The sequence below is a fragment of the Ursus americanus genome, chromosome 21, assembly GCF_024610735.1.
Source record: "Ursus americanus isolate L20-20 chromosome 21, mUrsAme1.1.p, whole genome shotgun sequence".
Taxonomy (NCBI): Eukaryota; Metazoa; Chordata; class Mammalia; order Carnivora; family Ursidae; genus Ursus; species Ursus americanus.
The window spans coordinates 55,636,447-55,663,137 of record NC_142147.1 but is presented as its reverse complement, the minus strand read 5'-3'; the positions used below and the strand labels follow the sequence as shown (position 1 = coordinate 55,663,137).

At 57.9% G+C, this 26,691-nt stretch overlaps 3 protein-coding genes across 4 annotated transcripts; 2 read left to right on the top strand and 1 right to left on the bottom strand.

Annotated features, from left to right (window-relative positions):
* The first annotated feature begins 4,525 nt into the window (after positions 1-4,525).
* Positions 4,526-9,509, top strand: CDC42EP5 (CDC42 effector protein 5). Its single transcript, XM_045789383.2, is given in 4 exon segments — positions 4,526-5,296; positions 5,547-5,678; positions 8,981-9,232; positions 9,234-9,509. Coding segments are annotated over 2 exon segments (462 nt in total). The 5' UTR covers positions 4,526-5,296; positions 5,547-5,678; the 3' UTR covers positions 9,444-9,509.
* A 979-nt stretch (positions 9,510-10,488) lies between these two features.
* On the top strand, positions 10,489-12,586 carry LENG9 (leukocyte receptor cluster member 9). The gene has a single exon (XM_045789341.2). The coding sequence runs from the start codon at positions 10,770-10,772 to the stop codon at positions 12,279-12,281; it is 1,512 nt and encodes a 503-aa protein (XP_045645297.2). The 5' UTR covers positions 10,489-10,769; the 3' UTR covers positions 12,282-12,586.
* On the bottom strand, positions 12,367-24,273 carry LENG8 (leukocyte receptor cluster member 8). 2 transcript variants are annotated; one of them, XM_045789326.2, is made up of 16 exons: positions 24,134-24,273; positions 22,736-22,828; positions 21,840-22,014; positions 21,375-21,476; positions 20,317-20,427; positions 19,204-19,456; positions 18,831-18,972; positions 18,401-18,589; positions 17,727-18,005; positions 17,493-17,633; positions 17,095-17,380; positions 16,422-16,523; positions 16,278-16,346; positions 16,059-16,188; positions 15,769-15,976; positions 12,367-13,638 (listed from the first exon to the last, which is right to left on the bottom strand). In XM_045789326.2, exons 2-16 carry the CDS (start codon positions 22,771-22,773, stop codon positions 13,476-13,478), a joined length of 2,388 nt encoding a protein of 795 aa, XP_045645282.1. In that variant the 5' UTR covers positions 22,774-22,828; positions 24,134-24,273; the 3' UTR covers positions 12,367-13,475. The 2 variants fall into 2 exon arrangements, with proteins under 2 accessions (XP_045645282.1, XP_045645280.1); XM_045789324.2 differs by lacking the exon at positions 12,367-13,638 and having other exon boundaries at positions 15,364-15,976.
* Between the last annotated feature and the right edge of the window lie 2,418 nt (positions 24,274-26,691).

Below are 26,691 nucleotides of genomic sequence, written 5' to 3'. Positions count from 1 at the left end.
TTATTTGACAGAGAGACAGCCAGTGAGAGAAGGAACACAGCAGGGGGAGTGGGAGAGAAAGAAGCAGGCTCCCAGCAGAGGAGCCTGATGTGGGGCTCGATCCCGGAACGCCGGGATCACGCCCTGAGCCGAAGGCAGATGCTTAACAACTGCACCACCCAGGCGCCCCGAGCATGTAACTCTTGATCTTGGGGTCGTGAATTTGAGCCTCATGTTGGACGTAGAGATTACCTAAAAACATAAACTAAAATAAAATCTGTATGCAGTAACGATGAATGATTCCCAAAAGAAACTGCTAAGTGGGAAAGAAAAAAGTGGTAGGTCAAAATCATCCAGTAGGAGTTCATTTGTGCATCTAAAATGTTTTCTTGGACCGCCATCTAGGTCAGCAGTTCTCAACAGGGGGCAATGTCCCCCCACCAGGGAAATAGAGAAACGTTGTTAGTTGACCACACTGGGGGTGGGGGGAGCTACCAGCAACCCGTGGGTGGAGGGCAGGGATGCAGCTGAACACCCCAAATGCACAGGGGAGCCCACCCATGGCAAAGAATGATCTGGCCCCAAATGGCAACAGCACAGAGATGGGAAATGCCCGTCTGTGTGTTTGCAAGGACCCGGCCCATTTGGGAGGCAAACACCCCATACTAATTTCAGGGGATACATGAGATGGAGATTGTATTGGGAGAGGTTGTCCAAACCTTACTAGTCAAAGTTTATTTCTCTCTCGTTCTTTACAAACAGGGTGTATTCATGTATTGTTCATGTAACTAAAAATGACACTAAAAAAAAAACAACAACAAAATAGTACCAAATGTATCCAAACCAAGCAAAGAAGCAACACTCTTTCTCTGACCCTTACCTCTCCCTCCAGATACCCTATCTCTCCTTCTTCCTTCCTGTCACTGCCAGACTCCCGGGGTCTTCACCTCCTCTCTCCTGCCTCCCCCACCCGCCCCAATCTGGCTTCCGGTGCCAGCCCCTTACAACTCACCCAGGCCACAGCTGTCTCTGGGTTGTTACTGAATCCAGTGCATCTTGTTATCATTGTTGACCTGCTTTTGAAACTGCGGGGAGGGACTGTGCAACCTCCCTGAGCTTCTGGAGCCCATCTCTCTCCCCTTCCTTCTCTGGCTGCTGCCCAGGACCTGCCAAGTTCCTTTCCTTCTTGCTATCCCTCCAATGTTACCCTTCTCAGAGGCTTTGTCCCAAGCCTCTGCTCTTCCTGCATTTCAGTCCAGAACCGTCTATGCAATTGGTGGGGTGCAAAGTAAAAATGTGGGGTCCCTTGTTCAAAATTATTAATAATTTCAAGAGGGTCACAGTAAATCATTAAACCAAGTGCAGAGCCCTTCTGAGCATGGGGCCCCAAGGGGCTGTGCAGGTCAGTTGCCCACAGAGCCAGCCATGCTTCCCACTTTCCTGGGTATAAGCCCCAGCCTGTCTCACTGGCCTGCTCCCCCCGACCCCAAGTTCTCCGCTTTGGTGTTGGCCCCACCATCCCCCAAGACCTGCTCTCTGAGGGTTGTTGGGGTAGACAGAATGCACCTCTAAAGATGTCCAGGCATGAATGCCTGAAACATATGAATATGTTGATCACATAGCAAAGGGACTTTGCAGATACAATTCAAGTATCTTACAGATCTTAAAAAAGATTATCGTGGGGGCGCCTGGGTGGCTCAGTCATTGGGCGTCTGCCTTCGGCTCAGGGCGTGATCCCGGAGTTCTGGGATCGAGCCCCAGGTCAGGCTCCTCCAATGGGAGCCTGCTTCTTCCTCTCCCACTCCCCCTGCTTGTGTTCCCTCTCTCGCTGGCTGTCTCTATCTCTGTCGGATAAATAAATAAAATCTTTAAAAAAAAAAAAAAGATTATCCTGGTGTGATGGTGAATCTTATTGTGTCCACGTGGCCTGGCCACGGTGCCTGGTTATGCACTCAAACACTAACCCAGGTGTTGCTGTGGAAGCATTTGGTAGACGTGGTTGACACCTGCAATCCCTTGACTCTAACTAAAGGAGATTACCCTTGAGAGCATGGGTGGGCCTCATCCAATCAGTTGAGTAAAGCAAAGGTTTCTCTGGAGAAGAAATTCTTCAAGACAGCAACATCTGCTCCTGCCCAATAGGGTTTCCACTCTGCCCTGCGGACTTGTGGCTAGCCAGCCCCTACAAGCGCAAAATCCAATTCCTTACAATAAATCATATATGTGTGATTAGGGATATGTATTACCTGGTAATCGGTAACAATTAATATTTTATATATCTTAACTATATAGATATCCTAGTTATATATCTTAATACACATATCTTAAGACGTGTGTGTATGTATATACACGTAGGATATGTTCTGGTTCCCTGGAGAACCCTGATCAATACACCTGTGTTATCCAGGTGGGCCCAATCTAATCACATGAGCCCGTGAAAGCAGAGGACTTTCTCTGGCTAGAGGCAGGAGAGAGATGAGCAGAACGGGAAATCAGAGAGATTTGAAGCCTCAGAGGGATCCGACTCACCGCCAGCAGAGGGGAGCTGCATGGAAAGTACCAGAAAGACGCAGGCAGCTTCCAGACACCAGCCCCCAGCTGGCAGGAGCCGGAGACCTCAGGGCTACTCCCATGAGGAAATGAATTCAGCCAATGGCTCCAATGAGCTTGGAAGAGGATTATTCCAAGTAAGGGGCACAGCCCTGCTGGCATCTTGATTTCAGCCCTGGCAGACCTAAGGTCCCACCCAGACTCCGACTTACAGAAACTGTGGAATAAAAATGTTGGTGGCAGGGGCGCCTGGGTGGTGCAGTCGTTAAAGCGTCTGCCTTCGCCTCAGGGCGTGATCCCGGCGTGCCGGGATCGAGTCCCACATCGGGCTCCTCCGCTGTGAGCCTGCTTCTTCCTCTCCCACTCCCCCTGCTGTGTTCCCTCTCTCGCTGTCACATAAATAAATAAAAATCTTAAAAAAAAAAAAATGTGGGTGGCTGTCAACCACACAGGTTGTGGAGATCCCTTACACCAGCGACAGAAAACCAATCCTCTCATCCTTGGCTCCTCTCTCTCCTGCAAATCCTGTCTGTCTTGGTTCTTAAGTCCAAGTAAGCCTATCCGGATCCCTTTTGGTTGTACCTTCTCCATCCTTGTGGCCCCTGCACCCAGCCTCCCAGCCTCCTGGCCAGGGCCAGGAGGAGGGTGATGCCAAAAAAAATAAAAAATAAAAAAAATAAGGCAACATCAAAGAGTCAGTAACCAAGATTGACAACAATGTGACACAACAAATAAATAAATAAATGCAACAAAAGAATCAATCACACATCCATGATGAACAAAATATCAACGTTTTAGATGAAGATGTCATCAGTGTGACTGATTTTTCCTTTGAGCCCCAGGATCCAATAAAGCTTATCATAACCCTGATCCTGTCTTTATTTGAAGTTTGGGGGGGGGGTTAAGATTTTTTTATTTATTTTATTTGAGAGACAGAGAGCACAGAGGGAGAGGGAGAAGCAGACTCCCCATTGAGGAGGGAACCTGATGTGCGGCTCGATCCCAGGACCCTGGGATCATGACCTGAGCCGACGGCAGATGCTTAATGACTCAGCCACCCAGGCACCCCGTTTATTTGAAGTTTTTGATTTTTTTTTGTTCATTATGGATTTTTCCTGCATCCATCCTTAAAATATTGCATTAAAATCTTATTCACCCTAAACAAAATGTGGTCTATCCATGCCATGGAATATTATTCAGCCTTGAAAAATATTCAACGCCGCCCCATGCTGTGATGTGGGTGACCCTTGAGGACATCCCACTCTGTGAGAGAAGCCACGCACAGAAGGCCCCGTACCTAGGATTCCCTGTATATGAAACATGGGGAACAAGCAAACCCACAGAGATGGAAAGCAGATTGGTGGCTGTCAGGAGCAGGGGGAGGGGAGATAGGGAGGAACTGCTGATGAGTAAGGGGTTTCCTCTGTGCGGGGGTGGGGAATGCAAATGTTTTGGAGCAAGACAGAGGTGGTGGTGGCACAACCCTGGGAATGTACCAAACACCGCTTTTAAATAGTTCCTTTTATGTGATGTGACTTTAACATCTGTAAAAATATTTAATAAAAATCTGTATTTAAATATATCACTTATCTTAGTTACTGAGTTTTGTGTAACCCCCCTCCCCCACCCCCCCCCACCCCCGCCCGGGTCTAAATTTTGCTCTGGATTTGAATCACAGCCTGCTGCGGTCCGTCCATCCCCCTCGTGAATCCCAGAGGGAACTTTGTAGTACCTGGATCTGACCCTGCTATCCTGTCCACACCCTGCCTGGTTCAGTACTCCACAGTCTCCAGTGGCTTTTGAGCTGATCTCTCCAGGCAAAAGGAAGTCCACTTTATGGAGACCTTAGTGCCCTCCGCTCCACCTGGCCTCCAGCCTGCTCTGACCTCTCTTCCTTCTTCCCTCTGCCCTGTAACCTGCCACTTCTTGTAGATTTCGTTCAAGCTGCCGCTCCTTCTGATCCGTGGAACAGACTCTCTTCTGCAGCCCCAGCCCCAGCTCACCACCGGACCAGCCTCCACCCTGGGCCTCTATCTCCACACCTCTCCCCCAACCAGCCTCCGCCCTGGGCACTCTGCTCTCCTTCAACGGGAAGGCCCTCCTTCACACCGGCCTGGGACGGATCTTCCCAACACTCAAATCCGAGACTCTTCTTGTCACCAAAAGGCACAAGCTCCAGGCAGGGACGTTCATCAGGAAACTCTCCAAAGCGGGGGTCAGAGCTGCCCCCGGAGACTAGCTCCACCCTCCCGCGAACTCAGGGACCGTGTCTGTTTCGTTCTCTCTCTTCCACTCCCTCTGTCTCTCTTTGTCTCTCTCCCTCCCTCTCCCTTCCTCTCTCCTGTCCTCCCTCTACACACACACACTCTGTCTCTCCTCCAACTGCGGCAATCTGGAAGAAATTACCCTTCTAAACAGCCAGACTGCCCCAGCTTCAGGAAATTCCAAGCTGGGCAGGGGGAGGGGCCGGGCTGGGGGGCGCGCCCTGGCCATCCCCCACCCCTCCTGCGTGTCCTCTGTGCACACCCAGTCCAGGCCTCGTCCCGCCCCCACACTCTGCCCGGAGGCCTCAGCTTCTCCACCGCTGCTTCCGAGTCCTTTAAATCCTAGAGGCAAACTTTTGGGGGATAAGGAAGGCTGGGAGGGGCCTGTGCCTTAACCCTCTCTGCCCCAGACGGGCTGAGCTGGCCTGGACGGTGACTCCGCGGCCCGTTTGGGTTCCTACCATGGCCCCCGAGAGGGGCTGACACTTCGGTCCCCGGTGCAGGTAAAGAAGGGACCTGGTGCCAGGGCCTGCCAGGGGTGGGGCTCGGACTCCTGGGTCTGAGGCCTGGACCGCAGGGCCTGAGAGAGGGGGGCTTGGGACCTCTGACTCCTGGGTCTGAGGAGTAAGAAAGGTAGGAGGCAGGACTCCTGGGACCTGAGAGAGGAGGGGTCCTGAGGAGGCGGCACTGCGGACCCGGACGCCTGGGTCCTGGACCCCCCTTCCAGGTTCCGCAGGACACTTCCTTTGCCAGGTGAGAACCGCCTGGAGGAAGAAGGAAGAAGGCGCGGGCCTGGGCCGCGGAGGCGGGCTCCGAACCAAGGAGAGGGGGGTCCCCCAGCCTGAGCCTGAGAGCGCGCCTGCCCCGCTTAGCGAGCACCAAGAGGTAAGGGCAGCGGGGAGCCGGGCCCCCGGGGTCCCGGGTCAGATCCGGGGAGGGACGCGGGACACGCAGGCAAAGGGACCGCGGGCGCTCAAGTCGGGGCGGCAGCCACGTGGCCCGAGGAAGCGCGGCGAGCCCACGGGCCGGGGGTCTCCCACTCCCGGGCCCGCCCCGCCCGGCTCGCCGCCTCCCCCAGAGCCGGGAACCGGTCGGGCCGGGTGTGGAGCGGGCGGTGATTTCCGTCTTGGCGGGGCTGGGGCCGAAGAGGACAGAGGTGAACCAGCTGTGCCCTCCACTCCAGCAGCTGGGGCGGCGGGCCTGCTGGGGCGGAGGAGGGCGGGAGCAGGGCGGCTCCGCCGAGTCGCGAGTCGCGGGGCCGGGGCCCCTCGGGGTCCCACCCTCGCTCCTGCACGCTCTGCCTCTTTCGCGTTTGTCACAAACAACAGCCCCTCTGTAGGAGCCCTGGCCGGCTGACGGAGTTTTTTCCTAGCATGACCTCATTGCATCAAGTGCCCAGCTCTGCTAGAGGGAGGTTAGAGTACCTTCTAGTTAAGAGGACCCTGAGGTTCCAGGCTCCGAGAAGTGGAGTGACTTGCCCGAGGCCCTCGCAGCTAGCAAGAGGCCGCACTCAGAAACGATTTCTAGCTCATTATTTTGTCTGGAATGGAAAAAAGGAAAGAAACGCAAACAAACATGGTCGGGGGTGGAGGAAATCCCTGGCCTTTATAACATATCCAAACCTTGTTTCCATGGGGACGCACACCCTCCCACCCTGTCCAAGGGGGGCTGTGAACAATAGGAGGTCATCTTTAGGCTCTCATCAGGCTCAGCCTCTGCCTGGTTTCCAAATCCAGCCCCCAACATTTGTTGCTGTGTGACCCAGGACAACTTACTCCACCTCTCTGTGCCTCAGCCACCACCTCTGTACAACTCACTGAGTTGTTCTGAGGACTGAGTTTGTATATTTGAGTAACGCACTTAGGTCCCCTACCTGGCCCAGGACACGTGCTTAGGAAATAGCACATCAGCATCGTGAATATACTTCACAAGGACCCCTAGCAAACAGGCACGCCGACTTCTGTTTTTCAGTGGACTAAACTGAGGTTTAAGGTTGAGGAAGTGAGTTCAGGGTCCCACAGAAAGGAAGTGGCAGGTGTGTTTGGCCAGGCACTGGAAATGGCAGTGGCGTTGCCTGGTAGGGCAATAGAAGGTTGGGATGAGGGACAAACTAGGGCATGGGCAGGGGAAGAGCCAGTGGCGGAGAGCTGTCCAGGGAGGGGTCAGTTCAAGAGGCAACAGGCAGTGGAAGTGGTAAGTCTGGGTTCTGGAGTCCCACAGAGCTGGCTTTGTGACCCTGGGCAAGTCACATACCTTCTCTGAGTGTGTCCTTCTCTGGGACATGGGAGAATGATCTCAGGTGGCCGCCGAGCATTTTATTGAACTTTTGCTGTGTCCTGGGTACTGCCAAGACTTCACTGGCAACATCCCACCCCTCTTGCAAAGAGACTGTGAAGTGGTATAGGAACATCCTATCTTCCTATGTTCCATTTTTGAGAAGAGGAAATGAGGTCAAAAGGGTTAAGCAGCTTGCCCAAAGCCACACACACACACACACACACACACACAGCCAGATGGAAACCTAGGCATTTGGCTGAGTAAGGCCAGACACTGCTAGCACGGGGAGAGGGTTTTTTTGTTTTTGTTTTTTAAGTTCAAACTGTGGATTGAGATTTATTCATGAGTAGAGGTAAGCATTAAAAAATAAATAAAATAGATTAGAATTGAGACTATCTGAGTGCCTAGCATGTTGTAAGTCTTGTTTCATGAAATGTTTGTTTCCCTTAGGGGAGGTGGGGAGGAGAGGTGATTGCATGTCACGTTGCAGTTAAAATATGTTTATTCATGTAGGCTGAGGTCAGAGAAGTTTGAGAAACACTACAGAGGTGGTGAATCAAGACTGGTTTTCCCAGAGAAATAAATGTAAAGTGTGTGTGTGTGTGTGTGTGTGTGTGTGTGTGTGTGTGTTTGTGTGTGGGTGTTTGTGTGTGGGGGGTGTGTTTGTGGGTATGTGTTTGTGTGTGGGGGGGTGGGGGGGTGGTTGTGTGTGTGTGTGGGTGGGTGTGTTTGTGGGTGGGTGTGTTTGTGTGTGGGGGTGGGGGTGTGTGGGGGTGGGTGTGTTTGTGTGTGTGTTTGTGTGTGTTTGTGTGTGGGTGTGTTTGTGTGTGGGGGTGTGGGTGTGGGTGTGTGTGTGTTGGGATAGGGTACAGGGCGATCCTCAGAACACATCCAACTACCTACGTTAAATCCTCTTCACTTTAATTTTTCTCTGCATTACCAGTGAGGTTCCCAGGGTGCTACTCACTGAAGGGATAGTGCTGGGTGTTTTGACTTCTTCATAGGATTTTACCAGATCTTGGTCTTGTTCTACAGGTGTTTGAGGACACATCCTCCCCCCGCCCCAGCACTGGCACTGCTAATTAGCTGGCACTCTTACATAGTTTTCTTTAACTGAGATTTTCTATGTGCCCTGCAAGGAAGGTAGTGTTATTTTATCCATTTTACAGAGAGGAAACAGACATAGAGAAATCACATAATTTATCCCAGTCATACAGCTGGCAAAGGGTGGGGCTTCGAGGCAAACATTTTTTTACTATTATTATGATAACAGTGACTGTTAAAACAGAAGTACAAAGTCATCAAAGTCCTTCCCAGAAGTTCCATAAAAACAGCCAGGTTCCAGGATATAGGCAAAGGTTGGCAATTTACCGTATTTACCGTAGAATCCAGGGCAGCGAAGAGTCAAGAGAGCACCGAGTTTATGGTGTACAAACTGCCAGTTTCAAATTTATGCCATTCTTGCTATTTTTAGAGAAATTTGCAAAAATGTAAGACATTATATTGTCTCTTTCAAAATCAAATAACTCGAATTATAAACTGCTGTGCAAGTATACGGATTCCCAGGCCCACCCTGCACCTGAATTTGAGTTTTTAGGCAGACCTGCGTTATGACTTTTTGGTGCCCTAGGCAAAGCTTTCATGCATACATATTTTAATTATTTATAGTTTATAACTGTGTTGGTGTAAAGACAGATATCATCCACAGATTTTAAAATAAGTTAAAACATTGTAACATTTTCTTAGGCTTCTAGAAGTGTGGTGGGCCTTAGGCACTGTGCCTGGGGCACTTGCTGGACAAAGTTGGGAGAGCATCCTCTGAACCCCTGCCTAGGCCCAGGGTGGGGATGCGGGCCGGGTCGCTCCCTCCGGCGGAGGCTGCCCTGACCCATCTCCCCTACTCCCCGCAGATGCCGGTGCTGAAGCAGCTGGGCCCCGCGCAGCCCAAGAAGCGGCCTGAGCGCGGCGCCCTGTCCATCTCCGCGCCACTCGGCGACTTCCGGCACACGCTGCACGTGGGGCGCGGCGGCGACGCCTTCGGGGACACTTCGTTCCTGAGCCGTCACGGCGGCGGGCCGCCCCCCGAGCCCCGGGCGCCGCCCGCCGGGGCCCCGCGCTCGGCGCCGCCGCCCGCCGTGCCGCAACCCCCCGCCGCCTGCACTCCGCGCGCCCGCGCCCGCCGACCCGCTGCTGTCCTTCCACCTGGATTTGGGCCCCTCCATGCTGGACGCGGTGCTGGGCGTCATGGACGCGGAGCGCCCGGGGGCCGCTGCCGCCAAGCCCGACTTGGACTCCAGCTCCGGGGCACAGCGCCCCAGGGCCCACTGCCGCCCCAATGCGGACCTCGAGCTGGACGACGTCATCGGCCTGTAGGCACCCCTGTTCCGGATGCGTTCACCGGCCAGCATCCTACTTTATACATAAACGCCTAAGGTCTCTGCCGCGAGTTCTGTCTCTTCACTTTGCACGTGGGAAGGGAAGACGGGGGGCGGGGAGCGGCAAGGGGGTCGGTGATGGGGTCCCGGCGCCTTTAAGGGCCAGGTGTGTCACCTGTAGCACCGCTCCCCTCAGAGACTGAACCAAGGCCGAGGTCGGATGGTTGGCCTGGAGAAGTGGGATGTGGCCGGTAACTGAGGGGGGCGTGGTTAGACGGAGCCCCTTTGAGGGGCGGTGTCCCAACGTGGCAGCTCCGACAGCCTCATTCATTCATCAGTTTTGACAGAGCGCCTGGCCTGCCAGACCTGGCCCAGGGCCCGGCCTGACTCGCTCCCGGGGTCCAACTGATTCGATCCCGGGAGCCATCTGACTCGCTCCAGGAGGCCCGGCCTGACTCGCTAACGGGGTCCACCTGACTCGATCCCGGGGTCCATCTAACTCGCTCCCGGGAACTCAGCCTGTCTCGCTCCCGGCGACCCGGCCTGTCTCGCTCCAGGCGACTGGCTTGATTCACTCCCGGGGGCCGAGAACAGTGGCTCCGGGAGCCTGACGTCTCCAGTGAACCCCTCGGGGCGAGCTGCCCTTTACCCTGTGAGCGGCAGCGCAGGAATGTGGCTGGGAAGAGGCAAGGTCCCGGTGGAGAAGAGACACCCCGCCTCGGAAACATGTGTCGGCCCAAGGGGGGCAGCGGCGTCCCAAGTCTGGGCTACTTAGTCTGAGCCTGCTAGGGTACAGGTATCGTGCCGAGGGCACTACCCACAGGGGGCGGAAGAGCGGGGCAGCACGTGCAAATCTTCAGGCGAGGGGCGGAATCCAGAAGGCGGGGCCTCCCGTACACATCCCTAGGTGAGGGCGGAGCCAGCCTCCTTAAGAACTTAGAGGAGGCGGGGCTGCACGCGCAGAGCTTAGCCGAGGGCGGGGCCAGGCGCCCTAAGGGCCTGGAGAGGGCGTGGTCGCACCATTAAACCTGGTGGACCGAGGCCGCGGGTGGGGGTGGTGGGTCCGGTTCCCCAAGAGCACTGAGGGAGGCGGTGACCCTGCGGGCGGTGCCCAGCCTGTAGGCCCTTTGGACCGGTGGAGGGCCACACGAGCATCCCGGGCCGCGCAGGCGGCGTCAGGCTCCCTGAGGACACGGTCCGCAGAGCACCGCCCGCCAGGCCCGGGATCGGAGGCCCCGCGAGCGCGCGTGCGCGGTTCCCTGGGCGGCGGGGACCGGGCGTGGCCGGTGACGTCCCGGCGGGGCCCCTACCGCACCCCGTTCCCATGGCGGCTGCCCCCGCAGCCGAGCCCGCGCCTCCGCCGGCCTGTCGCTTCTTCCTGGAGGGCCGCTGCCGCTTCGGCGCCCGCTGCCGCCAGCCCCACCCGGGGGCGCCGGCGCCGCCTAGCCGCGGGGCCGAGGCCGAGGCCGGGGCCAAGAAGCCGCCGCTGCGCACGGCCGCGGCCGTCATCCAGCGCATCCGCTGGGACCCGCGCCTCGACCCGGCCGACTTCTCGGTGGGCTATGCCGACCGCTTCCTGGGCGTGCGCGAGGAGCCCTTCGTTGCCTTCTGCTGGGACGAGCCGCTGGCGGCGCTCGGGCCTGGCGTCCTGGCCGTGCCGCAGCACCGGGTGCGCTACTTCCGCTTCCGCGGCCGCATCGTGTGGGACCGCGCCTCGCGCACCGACCTCGTCTTCGGCTCGGGCTCAGCGGCGGGCCGCGGGCCCACCATCCTGGACGCGCTCGCCGGCGGGGGCGCGCACGACGGTGAGGACGCGCACGGCGAAGAGGCCCATGGCGGCGAGGACGAGCATGGTGGCGGGGGCGCGCACCGCGAGGAGGCCCTTGGCGGCGAGGAAGCGTCCGTTGGCGAAGACGAAGCGCATGGCGGCGGGGGCGCGCACGACGATGAGGACGCCCGTGGCGGCGGGGGCGCGCACGAAGGGGTAGCTGCGGCTCCCGAAGACACCAGCACAGAACCCCGAGCGCCCGACTGCACTAGGCTGGAAGCCAGGGAGCGGCGCAGGGCCGGAGGCCAGGCTTCCCCGTGGACAGAGCTGGAAAGGGTGCCGAAGCTGGCCGCCGCGGGCAGGACCTCGGAGCCTCAGAGTGGAGCGGCACAGGCAGCCCCGGGACAGTCCCCCACAGGAGGTTTTCCTGAGACGGAAGCAGAGTGGGGTCCTGGCGCCTGGCCCTCGGAAGGCGGAGAGGCCGCTAGAGCCAGGGCCACGGCGCCTCGCCAGCCCCGCCCCACGCATTTTGTGGCTCTCATGGTGACTGATCCCGGGCTGCAGGCGGGGGTGGCCAAGGCCCAGGAAGAGCTGGTTCGAGCCGCACCCTCGTGCGCTGCATTCGTGGTACCCGCGGGGGCCCTACACCTGACGCTAGCCCTCCTGAGGCTGACAGGCCCTGGGGAGGTAGCCGCTGCAGTCGGTGCACTAAGACGCGCGCTCTTGGCCCCAGGCCTTCAGGCACCCCCGCAGCTGAGCTTTGGGAGCTTGCTTCTCCTGGGGCAGCATGTGCTCTGTGCCCCACCCTCCCCTTCCATGGAAGGTATGGCCCGAGTGCTGGGACAGAGGCTGAAAGCCGAGGGACTCAGAGTAGTACAGCCCCTAGGTGGGCTACACCCCCACCTCACCCTAGCCAAGGTGCCCCACGGTTCTCAAGTCTGCCTCCCCCAGCCTGGGTTCAGCCCAAGGCAGGAACTGGGAAGCCAGCCCCTAGGGGCAGTCTGGCTGTGCCGCATAGGCAGGGCAGGAGACACCTACCAGCCCCTGGCTGAGCTGCCCCTGGGATGATGGTCCCCTCAGACCTCTGCAGGAGACCACCCTCCACCCCAGAGAACCTGGGAAGATCCAGTCCAAGCAGGAAGGGACAAAGTGCTCTCTCTCTCTCTCTTTAATTTTGGTTTCTCTCAAGCTTCCAAATGATGCTCAGTGATCCAAGGAAAGAATGAAGGAAGGAGAAGGGAGGGAAGAGGGAAGGGAGGGGAGGCAGAGGAGGAACATCTGGAAAAAAAGCAGCCTGACAGTCCAGCTGTTTGCAAACTCATCGCACATCCTCCAGTTACATGGCAGAAGAGGGGGAGGGCCAAAAAGAAAAAGGGGAGGAAGAAAAATAACTTAAATAAACACACACAAAAAGAAAAGAGAAGGAAACATGACGTGAGCTGGTGATCCATGAAGGCAGGGAGGGAGGGAGGGTAACCGTTTTACCTGTGCTGAACCAAAGAAGGGTGGGGAGCAGGAGGAGGGAGGGAGGGAAGGAAAAAAAAACCAGAAGAAACACTGGGGTGGAGGGAGGAGGGACACGGAGACAACTTAATACAACTGTAGACGAGGCGGCCCGGCCGAGGTCCCGCGATGGCCTCCGGAGTCCTCAGTGCGGAGTGTCGGCGTGGACGTGGTGGTGGCTTGGCGTCGGCATTTCTGGCATGGGGGGCTGAGGGCGGGGCACAGTCTCTACACAGCTCCCCTAGCCCCGAACACTGAGGCCCCGGAGGGCTGGGCAACAAGAGTCTGTGATGAGGCGGGCAGGTGGCAGGCGGCGGGCTGCTGTGCTGGTGGCCCCGCCGCGGGCGGGCACGGGCGGAGCGGCCTGTCTTCTTCTGGCCCCCCCGGCATGGGATGGGCCAGGGTGCCAGGTCGGTACCGGAGTACAAGCTCGAGAGAGAGAGAGAAAAAACACTGAGACAGCATTAGTGGAGGTGCCAGGGGGACACAGAGAAGCCCACAGACCACACCCCCAGTCCCCCGCTGTCCCACCCCCTCCTCCCCCAATCCCATCCCTCTGAGGCAAAAAATAAAAATGTAGAAAAATCTCTGTACAGACTCCCCGGTGGGAAAACGGGGACAGGGATGGTGGCTCTTCCTGGAGCCCACTCCCCACGAATTAATTTACAACCCAAGTCCATGGCTCAAAAACAAAATCGGCAAAGGCGGCGCTGGGGGGCCACAGCCCTGCCCCCACCCCGCCCCCATCCGCGCTGGTGCTCAGAAGGCTGACAGCTGCGCCAGGCTGAGGCGGCAGTCGATGCTGGCGTTGTCCGGGCCCGTGTATGCCAGGCCCAGGGGCTCTAGGAAGGCCCGGCAGGCGGCCTCGCCCTCGAAGGCCAGCTCGGCCTGCAGGTAGGAGACTGGCAGCGCAGGGCGGAAGCTACGGAGACAAGAGGAGAATGTGATGAGGTGGGCAGTGGGCAGGGGAGGGCCCCACGAGCAGGGAGTGGGTGCCCCCCCTTTGGGCACCCAAAGGGTCTCCTCAGCACGTTACCTGCTGACCTCTCACCCCTCCCCACCCAGCCTCCCCACCTCCAGGGGCTTGGGGGGGCCCGGGGTGGGGTTTGTGGCCCCGCCCCGGCTGTGCCCCCCTTCACCCTCACTTACCTGTACAGGGGGACCAAGGAGAGGGGACAGGAGGAAAGGGCCCAGCTGGCTCCTCCACTGCTCAAGGGCCTGAGCAGTCCCTCAGAAGAGGGCCCACTGTGGCCCAAGGGCAGGGGGCCAGGCAGAGGGAGTGACCCGAGGGCATGGGCATGGGCATGGGTTGGCAGGTCTGACAGCTACTCTGGGGGACCCGCCCTGGCGGTTTCCCCTGCCTGGGTCAAAGTGCCTCGGGAATTCCAGGCACAGGGTCAGCCAACGCGTATTACACGCTGGCAACAATCACTTGCAGTTGCTAACAAGACTTGGCGTGTGCCGGAAAATAGATGTTAACTCACTGAATTCTCTCCCAGAAACTGCGTCACCCTACCCTTTAGAAACAAACGCTGAGGGAACTGTAGCCCCAAAAGCAGAGCTGCCTGGCCAGCATCACACAGGGAGGACACAGCACGAAGGACATGAACCAGTCCTGCCTCGAGTCCATGCCACACCACAGCTCTGGATATCCATGGGGGCACAAGAGAGCCTATTTCTCCCCACAACTGAGCTGGCCTCATGGCCACCCTGCAGGGACCTGGTTCTGGGGGCTCTGGGAGGGAGGGACATATCTGCTAAGGGGGGGGGATGAGAGCATGTGGCCAGTGATAGGCCAAGGCCCCTCCTACAAGGTACCTTCACAGCTGTGGCCCCAACCCACACCCAGCACGTATAAGTAACCAGACAGTGACGGGCCCCTGCAACAGCCTGGGAGCCGCCGTCCTGCTACAGAGCGCAGACTCAGGGACAGCCTGCAGGGCCTGTACACATACCACCTCCCCATCACTCCTGAAGGTGACCACGTCCTGTGTACCCTGCCACCTTCACGTTTCTGTCCCACGTCCTTGTCTACTTCTGTGGCCCCTGCCCAGGCTCAACCTCTGCCTTAAATCTTCTGGACCCAAACTGGATCCTGGAGTGTGTGTCTCCTAACTTCAGGGTGATGGTCCCTCCCCAGTTCCACAGCCACAGGAATGTGGCTCCTAAGCTAAGTGATGTGGCCCCCTGGGCCTGCTACCTCTGGCTGAGGGTTCTCTACCGCGGCAAGACTGACGCTGGGGCCAGGTGATTCTGCTGCGGGGCGAACCAGGCACTGCAGGAGGCCGAGCAGCACCCCTGGCCTCCACCCGCTAGACACCAGCAGCAGCGCCTCCATGTGCCAACGAGAGGTCACCTGACATCACTGTGTCACCCAGGAGCATCTCACGACCCTGACAGAGAACTGCAGGTTCCCTACCACGCACGCGCACACGCACACACACAGCCACACACACAGCGCGCGCACGGCACAGGCGACAGCTAATGTAGAGAGAGCTTGCTCTTTTTACCTACAGTCCCTGATCTGGCTAACCCCCGCATCACACCTGGCTCCCTACATATTTCCTGCCCTCTTGAAGGAGCTCAAGTCGGAATGGGGTCTTGGTCCCATTAGATCAGAAGCTACCAAGAGCACGGCCATCTTTTCTAGTTTGTCTCTACTGAGTGGGAGCTCAGTGTCAGGAGAGTCTTGAAAGGTGAACAGAGACCTCGGAGTGAGGAAACCAAGAGCCCAGAGCAAGAAAACAAACCAGGGTCCAGGGTGACGTGAGCAGGAGAGAGACAGACTCAGGGGTAGAGAGGGAACCCTGGAGCAGCGAGACACAATGGGGAAGAAACGAGATGCAGAGGCGGGCCTGGGAGACAGAGGGCCAACTGTGGGAAGGGAGGGGCTGGGGAGCAGGATACAGGTAGAAAGAAGAGATGGGGAGCCAGGACCAGCCAGGACATAGGAGCTGGAGGCCTGACAGCCCAGGAGTGTGCGGGGGCAGGGGGGGTGGTGGAGGCAGGGCCAGCAGAGCAGAGGCGCGGGGGAGAACCCAGCTTCACATACGTTTTGATCATCGCCTTGAGGGCAGCTCTGCGCTCCCGGTCTGCAAACTTGTCCACCAGGTACCCAGACATGCAGGGTGCGTGACAGTAGAGCCGGAAGAAGCGGTGGTAGTTGCCCAGAGCCCAGGCTGCCCTTAGTGCCAAGGCGTGAGCCACACAAGGGTCTGCCTTCAGTTCCCGAGTCAGGTACGCCAGCTCCGTGGTGATGTCTGCGGCCCGAGCAAAAGAGCATCAGCAGCGCCCAACCCTGGGGGCCTGGGGCCTCCCCGTCCTGCAGGCAGCGCTTCTCACCTCCTGAGTTCTTGGTGAAGATATAGTAGAGGATGCGGTAGGCAGTGAACTCGCCCACGTTGCCTGGCAGGTTCTCGGCGTACAGCGACTTGAGCTGCGTCTGGCACTGGTTGAACTCCTCGTGGTCGCCCTGGAGCCCGGGCACAAAGGGAGAGAAAGACCATGAGGCCAGGACAGGGAGCCCAGGAAGAACCCGAAAGGGCTCAGCACCCCCCTCACCTTCTCCAAGGCGATGCGGGCGTGCGTCTCGTACACCTCCACCGTGAACTCTGTTCGCACACCTTGCACCTGGAACGGCAAGAGAGCAGTGAGGCCACCGCAGGGCAGGACTGCCCACGCAGGCCGTCCCAGCACCCCCCTCACCGTCAGGTCCTGCCGTATTGACTTCATCTGCTCGCAGGCAAAGGCATAGTCTTGCTTCTCTTTCCAGTGGGACTTGACCATGCACAGAGACTTTTTCAAAACCTGAGAAGGGAACCGAATTAGGGCTCAGTGAGATTTCAGCAGCGCGAGCAAAGCCATAACTAAAACCCACTAGGCTTCCACCAACTCAGTGCTCTAGAATGAAGGTTGCGACATCAGACTCGTTTAACAACTCACTACCAACTTTAAAAAGAACCCAACGTGTTTGGCGAGTTACTGCTCCTGACCTCAGCTGCCCACGTCAGTGTGCCCCAGGGATGGAACATGAAACACGCCGCTGCTGCGTGTCCTCAGCCGAGGACACAAGGGCCTGACTGCTCCCGTCTCAGGAAAGCTGGCCTGGGAAGGGGCCACTTCCTTAGGAGCCAGAGGCTCAGAGCCCAGCAAGTCTGCCGACGAGGCCACGTGACCCACAGCTCCTCTCCAAAACACAAGTTCCGTCTTCAAGTCACCTCTCTGAGAGCTCCCAGGCCCCAAAGTCCCGGCGCAGCTGCAGGCCCAGCCACCACACCACAGCCTTGGGTGCTGCCTCTGCCGTCCTTCCTGCGCGGGGACCACGGCCTAGCGCTAGCACCCGGCCCGCAGGAAGGACCTGCCCTTCCCAGCCACTTACTGCCACAGGGCGCACAGTAGATGGGTCGGGGGCGCAGGTGAGACGCAGGTAGTGCTTGGTGATGTCAGGGCAGGTGCCCACGATCTGAAGTTCCTGCCAGTCTGGGTCAGCACCACTGCTCTCCAGGCTGCCCATCTGCAGCACCAGGGGCTCGAGGCGCAGGCGGCGGGAATGTCCGTGCTGGAAGCGGGCCGCCCGCTTCTGCTTCTTCAGCTCACGCTCAGGGTCCTCGCACTCCAGCGCGGCCATCTTTTTGCGGCTGCGCTTGGTGGGAGCAAGATCATGCCTGGAAAGGGAGGTCGGGGTGAACAAGGCAGACATCACAGGCTGCCCTCCTGCTACGCCTCAAGAACCCCGACCTTAGTCCCACCCCCCTGGCCACCTGCCCGGAGTCTCACCTCTTCCCACGCTGCGCCCTGCCTCGGCCCCGATCCATGTGGGCTCCCCGACCTCCTCGGCCCTTAGGGGGTGGGTTCCTGCGACCCACAGGGTGACACTCATTCCCTGAGTAAGAACTGTCTGAATCCGAGTGGGAGTCACTACACAGAAAAAGCAGGAAAGTAAGGCCTGAAGTGGCTCCTCCCCCCAAGCCCACCCTCCACGCCCCACCCCCACCCCCCCAGTCCTCGCACCTGCGGCGGAAGTGGCGGGTGGGGGACCGGGAGGAGGAACGGGAGCGGGAGTCCGTGCTGGAGGAAGAGCTGTTGTCCTTCATGAAGACATTGCGGTTGCCAAACTTGGCGAAGCTGCTGCCCCGGGCTCGGCCAGCACCCCCAGCCCCTGGTGTCCCTCGCTGGGACTGGGCACCCCCGCCCCTTGTCGCTGAGCCTGCCCCCCTGGGAGGATGAAGGCTGCTAGGGGCCTCCCACCGCTTCTTCTTGGGGCTCTCAGCCACAGGCTCCCGAGTCAGCCTGAGGATATAGCAGGGCAGGGCATCACCAACCCAGCGCCCCCACCATCCCCAACATCTGCCGGCCGCCCCAGGAACACACGCCTCAGGCACGAAAGGAACTTACCCAGGCGACTCAGCTAATGCACTGCAAAAATGGGAGGCAGACCCAAGGTTTTCTCTGTCTAGAGAGTGCTCCTCGCGGCTGAGTACCACGCACTCGCCAGCCTTCAGGGCCCCCACCCCGCCCAGGACTGCACCCCCAGGCAGCACCTGGACCTCAGCTCTACCTTCCTGGCCTTCCACCCCTGGGATCCAACTTTCCTGCTCATTCTCGGGGCTTCAGGTACATAAATCTGCAGGTCTCCACTTCAGCACCCAGAATCGCCCTCCGCCCCATCCCTGGCCTGGACTAACCCTGGCAGGGGCTCCCGGCTCCAGTCAATGGTGTAGGCCGAACCGTCCTGCAGCCGGGCCTGCAGCAGCTCCTTGAGCAGCTTCTCCGTCCGGTCCTTGTCCTCCTCCGACTCGCAGGCAGTGAAGCAGCGCTCCACATACTCCTTCATGTCCTGGGGCCAATCGTCGGGCTTCCCGGACAGGCTCCCCCTGGGGAAGGGCAGATGTGGGACTCAGCCGGGCAGCAAAGACAGTCAACGCTACTGCTCACGGAGCGGACACACACCAGACACAATTCAAGCGTCTTCTTTTAAATCCCCTCTCGTTCCATGCTCACAGCAACCCTGAGGGAGGGACCCCTCCCCATTCTAGAAGAGCAGGCTGAGGCTCAGGGTGCAGACAGACTGCAGAGGCAAGGAGACTGGGACAAGAGCAAGGGGATGGCCATCACCTGTGGTTCTGGGCTTTCTCAGGGTTGGGCTGGGGGCCGAAACTGCTGTGCTGGGCCTCTGACGTGGAGCTAAAGCTCTGGCTGGTGACAGCAAAGGGCCGTTTCTGAATGTTGAACTTGAGACCGCCAGTCCCAGGGGCTGCTGTGAGAGCCACAAAAGCTGGGGTTAGACCTTACCCCGGCCCACCTCAGGCTGCCCCATACCCAGGAATGGGAGACGCCAAACTCCAGAGAGGGGCTCCAGGGCAGGTGCACCCAAAGCCTGGGGATGACCCCGCCCAGAAGCGCCCAAGGCTTGGCTCTGTAAGGCCCAGCCCCCAAGGCCTCTCTCCTTCCGAAGTCTACCGCCAACTTACATCTACCGCCAACTTACGCTTCATCCGGTTCCACAGCTGCTGGCCCTTCTTGGGCTTGGCAGGCTCAGAGTAGGTGTGTGGCCCGTAGGCCTGGCCCGAGGCAGGCCCTGCCTGGCTGTGCTGTGTGGCTGGGGCTGTTCCAGGCTGGGGGCCGCTGTTCAGAGTATGAGCCCCATGCGGGGGGTTGGAGGGCTGAGGGGGCTGGGCTGCCGGCAGCTGCTGAGGGGGGGCCTGGTAGGACATGCTTTCTTCCATGCCAGGGACTGGGGGCTGGTGGAGGAAGCGGGTGCTGAGGGCAGGAGCAGAGCTCCCTGTGCTGGCTCTCACACTGTCCTCACACTCACGGCATCCCTTAGCTCCCAAGCCTGTGCTGTGACCCTCCCCCATCTCATTGCCCAGGGCGCTCAGAGCGACTCCCTGAGGAATGGAGCGTTAGTGCCCACACTCTTCACAGCTGAGAGGACTCCGGCTCAGACTCTGAGCTGCTCTCCCATGGCCCCCAGCCACTGACGGGCAGCAGTGGGCATTTAAACCCTGCCAACCACCTCCTAGCGAGCACCGCCCCGACAGCGCACCCATCTGGGGGTTGCTGCCTGAGCACAGCCCGCGTACCGATCAAGACCCACACGTGATTATACACATTCTCAGCGCCCCTGTGAAGTGATTATCCTTCCCAACTGACAGGACTGGCTGAGATGCAAAGAAATTACATGACTTGTAATGATACCACTAGAGGGGGAGCTGGGATCCCAGCCCAGGTCTATCCACCTCCCCTGCACCAGCTCCACACTCCTCCGCACTGCACGCTAAGTGCAAGGCCAGACTGTGTGTGTGACTGTGCACTTATGTGTGCACGTGCTGCAGGAAAACTCAGAAGACAGGCTGCCACGCTGCACACTGCTCCCACCGTCACCCTAACACCGAGCCCCCACGCCTTGCCCAAGTCCTAAACCCATCCTGGTTTCAAAAACTATGCTTTGCCCTCCTCATTATTAGATCAGGAGTTGCTTGGCAGGAGAGAAGGCGGGGAGTGGGCAGCTTAAAAAATGCAGGCGTCCCCACTGCTCACTCGCTCACAAAAACTACATTCCCCTTCTTGAACACGCCACTAAGCTAGGTGGAGGCGTTACCTGGTTCAGAGTCCCCTGGTGCTGGGGTGCCGATGGCTGCTGGGGTGTGGCGGAGCCGTACGAGCTGGCCATGCCATACTGGGAGGGAGAACCGTAGCTCTGGTACATGCTCTGCCCAAGGCACAGGAACGAGGGTCAGTGGAGGCCCAATTCCCTCCCTCTTCTCCTGCCTGCTCAGGAGCCGTATGTAATCTGTGATGCTCCGCTTCGCCCTGGCCCCTTCCTATTTCTCTCCACTGCACAGATGCAACAAATCCTCTTACGTTAAAAACAACTAAAATAGGGGCGCCTGGGTGGCACAGCGGTTAAGCGTCTGCCTTCGGCTCAGGGCGTGGTCCCAGCATTATGGGATCGAGCCCCGCATCAGGCTCCTCTGCTATGAGCCTGCTTCTTCCTCTCCCACTCCCCCTGCTTGTGTTCCCTCTCTCGCTGGCTGTCTCTATCTCTGTCAAATAAATAAAATCTTAAAAAAAAAAAAAAAAAAAAAACAACTAAAATGAAACAGAAACCTCTAACGATTCCATCCTCTATTTAATATTTACTGAGCACCAACTTTCCTAACCACCACAACAGAACCAAAAATAAAATACGAAAATCCACGCTCTAATGAAATCTACACTCAAAACACATGCCCGGTTGCAGACACAGAACACAGCGTGTCCAGCAGCAAACACTGTGAAAGCGAGCCAGGGTGGGGCAGGATGGGGCAAAACACTGCTCTAACTAATCCAGTTAAGAGACGAGGGCTCCCGGAGGCATGACCTGGGAAGCCCTCCGCACGGGGAGGACACGGAGAGACAGGGCAACAGGTGGACGTTGCAGGCGACAGACCCAGCATGGGGAGAGGAGTGGCCAGAGGCAGAGAAGGCAGGACCTGGATCTGGGAAGGGCTCTCAACTTGACCATGGGAGCAACGTGCTAGTGGAAAGTGTTTCAGAAGCTGTCACTGCTGTCTTCAAGCCCTCCCCTGGCCCCTGGAAACCATCCCACCGGCTCCCACTGCCACCACGCCGCCATCCCGCTGGCCACCTGCCGCCCCTGCTGGGCAGGGCACTCACCATGGGATAATAGTAGCTGTAAGGATAAGCGTAGTTGTACTGCTGGTACCACTGGTAGTACTGCTGCTGCTGCAGAGCTGAGGCCTCCGCCTGAGACACGTACTGTGGAGAGAGGCACACGTGCCATCAGCACTGCTAGCAGGAGCCCACACACCCTGCGGCCCCCAAATGTGGTTAATTCCTGCGAACACAACTGGGTCCACCTCTTTCCAAAGAGCCACAGCCACTACCCATGGACTCGGGGCACCTTAGGGACCCGGGGCACGTCTCCCTCTTCAGGCTGGATTTCCAGGAACAAGGACCACATGGTGCCCTGGGCTCTTCAAGGAAACAGACCTTGCTCCCCTAGCCGAGGCTCCTAGAGTATCTTCAGGGCACTCTGTCCTTGTGATACCAGAGAACACCAAGTGCTTCCCTCCCTGGCAACCCCCACTCAGGGCACTCAGGTCCTGGGTGCCTTCTCACTTGTGCACTGGCCACAGGCCCATTGCTGCTGGCCTTGGCGGAGCTGCCAGCGGCTCCTGCTTTGCTGATGCTGGCCAGAGCCTGGCGGGCCTTCTCCCACTCCGGGTTCTCATGCATAGGAGCCTCCATGCCGTTCTCTCTGCCTGCCCCGGCCACCATACTGTACTGAGAAGACCTGCAAAAAAGGGACATCGAGTCAGTCTTTCTCTCCCTGTATACAACGGGTAAAATGCAGACAGACACATACCAGGGACTGAATCCTAAACTCCCTCACACTACTTACTAGAGTCTAAACGTCTAAATCTAGAATATATTTTGATCTGTAATGCTGACGACCGCTTTCTGTCTCACGCCTTCCTGTGAGGGAAAATCCGACTAGACATACAGACCTAAGGCACTTTTCCAGGTGCCTGATACACAGCAGTTGTTAAATACCAAACGAAAAGAATACCAGGATCCAAAGAATTTAACGTAGCACCTAGTGCCTAGTAGGTCTAAATGATTTATGAGTCAGTTCTGACACCTCCCAGCCAGCAGGCTATCATCACACTGTTTTGGAAAAAACAACGTATTAACAAACAGATAAACAAGAGTATTAAGTGTTGGAGACTGCCCCTTAATCATAGTTCACAAAATGAATCATCCTGATTTTGAGAAATAAGCACTGTACTGTGAATACACAATGCTCAGAGAAGTGAAGACCTGACTGTCCCCATTACAACCAAATGCTTCCCTTTATCCTGTGGCCAGAAGGGGAGCTCATCCACACTCCACCGGCAAGAACTGCCCCAGCACTTCCCCCACGCCATGGGACCTCCCATCCCAGAAGAGGACAACACTGGGTCCTGCTTCCTCTTGCCCTCCCCTCCGGCCTCTGTCCCTCCAGCCACACTAACCAATCTGTGCTACGTTGATCACCCACGTTGGCCGCCATCTGGACCTTGGGGCATAAGGGGTGGACCTCAGGAGCCAGACTGCTTTCTCACCGTCTATGAGAAAAAGAAGGTGTTAAAGAGACTCGAGAAGGAGCAAGAAAAAGTCACAAAGCGGGGAAGAGGAGGAGATGGGCTCACGAGAAGCCAGGCAGAAAAGGAGAGTTTGTGAAATAGGGACTCACTGAAGAGAATTCTGGGTGTGGAATAAAAGGGCTTCTGTGTGAGGGGAAGATCTTCACCTCCCTGCGGTGCTCTGGGTGGAACATGAAGGATTTGAAAACAGGGAAGGCTGAAGGAATTTCCCAAAGGGAAACGGAAGGACCTGAAACCCCTAAGAGAAAAGGGAAGCCCTGGCACAGAAGAAAGGTGCAGAGGGCGGGATGGGGTGGGGGGACCTCAGGGAAGGGCTAGAAAACATTCCACAGGGAAAGACAGCTCCTGGAAGGAAGCAGAAAGAAGGGTGCTCTAAGGAGCAAAGTCTGTAAAGAGGGAATCTAGAGACAACTCCAGAGGAAAACAAATCTGAGAGGAAAGGGGCTTCCGTAAGTTACTCCGGGAAATGGGGAGAAGCCCCGAGTGCCCACGGGGAGCCCTGAAATGAAGAAACGAGTTCTCAGAAAGCTCTCAAGAGACTGCTATTAGAAACAACCCCCATGGGCTGAGGGATTGGGAGGAGGAGAGCTGGAGATGCTTAACAACGTCCAAACCACCTTCCAGAAACTCCGAGTGGGGCACAGAGAGTCGGGCACGCGAGAAAGCGAGGGGTGTCCTGGGGGCCTAAACCTGGGTGGGCTCCGAGGCGAGTCCCCGCCGGAGACGGGCAAGCAAGCTCGGGAAGGAGGGAGCAGGAGGAGACGAGTAGGGACAGCGCGTGGGGACGGCGGGCAGGTCTCACGGGCACCGGACGCGAGGGGCACCTGGCCGTCCCGCGGGCCCCGAGAAGGCAAAGGCGCCAGGTGGAGGCAGAGCCCGTCGGGACGCCGGCGACACGCTCCAGAATCACCACCCGGCCGCGCCGCGCGTTCGCACCACGGCTCCGGGGGGCTGCGGGGGCTGTGGCGCCGGGGCCGCGCGTCGCCGGGGCAACGCCATCCTCCCGGTGGAATCGCCAGGTCAATGGGGGTTGAGAAAGGGGTCGCTCGGGGCCCAGGAATTCCGAGGGCGGGGGCGGGGAGCCCGGCCGACGGCGCAGGCGCGAGGGCGCGCAGGCGCAGTGGCTGCCCGTGCCCGCCACACCCTGTCGTCGCTCGCGCGCGGCGTCCGTTGGTGCGACGGTCCACCAGGCCTCGGAACCCGCTGGGCGTAGGGCCGGAAGGAGACACCGTCCCCGCCCGCCCGCCCGGCGCTCCCCATACCCACCTCAGCCGTTCGCCCCCTGGACTCGTCAGCAGCGGCCCAAGACGACAGCGACACGGCCGCGGAACTGCTCGCGACCCGGCTGGTTCTTGTCTTCCTTGGGCTTCGACGTTCTGACCGCGGCGTCCTGACGTCACGCGGAGGCCTCGCCCCACCTCCCTCGGCCCTGCACCGCCAATGGGCGCCGCGGGCTTGACTTGAGCCCGCCCTCCGCTTTCGCAAGGACGCGTGGGCGTTTAAGGCAAGCCGGAAGACAGGGGAGAGGACGGTGGCCCCGAGGGGACAGGCGCGGCTGAGTCGGCCGGCACTGTGACCGCGCACGCAACCCTATTTTGGCTCAGTGAGTGGTAGCCATTGTTGTTTCGAGATACAAGTTGTAGCACTACCTCCGTACAGCGATGTGGAAGCCCAGGGCAGGGAATGGCGAAGTCGGAGAAAAGGAGTGAGAGCAGCGTCCTAGCCGGGAAGGGGAGCTTCCCTAGTACAGAAAATTGCAGAGGCGCCCCTGGCTGAGGACGCGGTGCGTGCAAACACAGAGGCGGGCGACGGGCAGAGCCTGGGGACCATGGGGGGAGCAGGTGGCTGCGGCTGAGTAGATGTGTGCGGGGTCCTGGGCTGAGCGGATAGGTGTGTACAGTTGGGCAGGTGGGGGTCCGGGGCTGAGCGGATAGGTCTGGGCAGGGGGGCATGTGGGGGCCCGGGGCTGAGCGGAGAGGTTGTACAGGTGGGCATGTGGGGGCCCGGGGCTGAGCGGAGAGGTTGTACAGGTGGGCATGTGGCAGCCCCTGGAAGCGCGCTGGGGCCAGGCTGGGGAATGTGGACCTGGAGGGTAGCGGTGTGCCACGTGTTTCCATCCAGGCTTCTGGCCGATGACAGGACCCGGTCCAGCTCAGGCACCACTTTTTACTGTTAGAAACTTTTGTATTGATGACAGGGTATCATTTTGTTAGTTAGCACAGTTGGTCTTTTCTGTCCTTTCACTTAAAAAAAAAAAACACAAAAACTATTTGTTGTAGGACAATTTGGGGTTTACAGAAAGTTGCAAAGGGTAATTCAGAGTCCTGGGTACCCTACAGCCGGCTTTCCCTAATGCTATTATCTCGCATTCCTGTAGTATATTTGGTAAAACCAAGAAACCAACGCTGGCACATTCCTGATAACTGCAGCTTTATTTGAATTTCTCTTTTTCAACTAATGTGTCCTTTATGTGCTGGAGTCCAATCCAGGGGACCCCACTGCATTTAGCATACCTTTTCTTTCCACCATTATATTTAAGGTGGGTTTCTGATACATACTGTGTAGTGGGATCTTTTAATCCAAGCCAACAATCTCTGCCTTTTAAAAGAGATGTTTATAACTGCATTTTTAACATGATTTTTGGTATGATTATGTGTAAATCTATAGTCTTGCTGTTGGGTTTCTGTCTGTCCCGTCTTTGTTTTCCCTTTCCCCTTTTTCTGCCTTCTGGTTTGAGGTTTTTTTTTTAAATAGTCTATTTTTTAGAGCAGTTTTAGGTGGGGTCTTTGGGAGGTGTTCTGCCTCAGTTGCCCTTGGCGGCCCTGCAGTCGGACTGTGATGACTGCGGGCTGTGGCGATGTCAGGGCTCACCTTGATGTCCTCCATCTCAAGGATCACCCTCCTTCTTTGCTTGGGGCTGAGTCTTGAGCGCTGTTGTTTTACATATTTTGTCTGGCCTTTTGGTTGTTTGAGGAAGGAGAGCAAATCTAGTCCCTGTTCCTCCATCTTGGCTGGAAGTGAAAGTCCTCATATGTATGATTTTTAAATAAAAGTAGATTTCCCTTTTGTGAAGGTCATGCGAAATGTCCTTCTTTCTTGGTTAAAGCCTCCAGGGTAAAGATCACGACCGGGCCTGTTGGCGGGAAATCAGCTGGCCTGAATCTCAGGGTGCTTTTAGAATATCCGCATACATCAGCTTCAGCTTGTGGACAGGACTCCGGTCACTGGAGGGCAGTGTTTGGTGTGTGGGCCAGTGGCGCAATGGATAACGCGTCTGACTATGGAGGGCAGTGTTCGAGATCAGAGCAACCAGAGCAGCTGCGGGCAGCCCAGGGTCCGGCAGCTCAGCTAGCAGCAGTCAAGAGGAGAAACTGAGTCCAGGCCTGGCCCCCAGAGCCCCTCACTGGAAACTGTGGTGGATTTCTCCCTCCCAGCTTCAGGCCACTCCCCACGGAGAGCTTCCTCAATCGTTCCTTGCCGTGCACAAGACGGAGATGTTTAGGAAGCACAAGAGCAGCTCCCCGTGGCAGGCCCCCCGCTTGGGCCCGACAGCTGGCGCTCCGGGCCACCAAACCCTGACCTGAACCCCTCGTGTACAGTTTTGAGCTTCAGGCTGCTTCCATTTCGAGGGGCAGCATGGCTTGTGTCCCACACGGTATGTTACCCTGACAGCGCTTGGGAGTGACCCCATCAGTGTTTCAGAGGGGGGAGATGAGCATTCACACCAGGCGGGGGTCGGAGTTGGGGGGAGTAGTCTGTTTCTGCTGCCCAGCAAGTTAAGGGAGACTTGTGGTCTAGGAGAGCCATGAACTTGGGGATCTAGA

What these genes read in the sequence shown, in the direction of transcription:
- LENG8 (XM_045789324.2), bottom strand. Translation starts at nt 22,773, where the DNA reads ATGGCGGCCAACGTGGGTGATCAACGTAGCACAGATTG. An exon ending in CTACTGTGCGCCCTGTGGCA is followed by an intron (nt 16,524 to 17,094) that starts GTAAGTGGCTGG and finishes TTCCCTTCTCAG; the next exon opens with GTTTTGAAAAAGTCTCTGTG. An exon ending in CTTCACCAAGAACTCAGGAG is followed by an intron (nt 15,977 to 16,058) that starts GTGAGAAGCGCT and finishes CTCGGGCCGCAG; the next exon opens with ACATCACCACGGAGCTGGCG.
- LENG9 (XM_045789341.2), top strand. Translation starts at nt 10,770, where the DNA reads ATGGCGGCTGCCCCCGCAGCCGAGCCCGCGCCTCCGCCGGCCTGTCGC.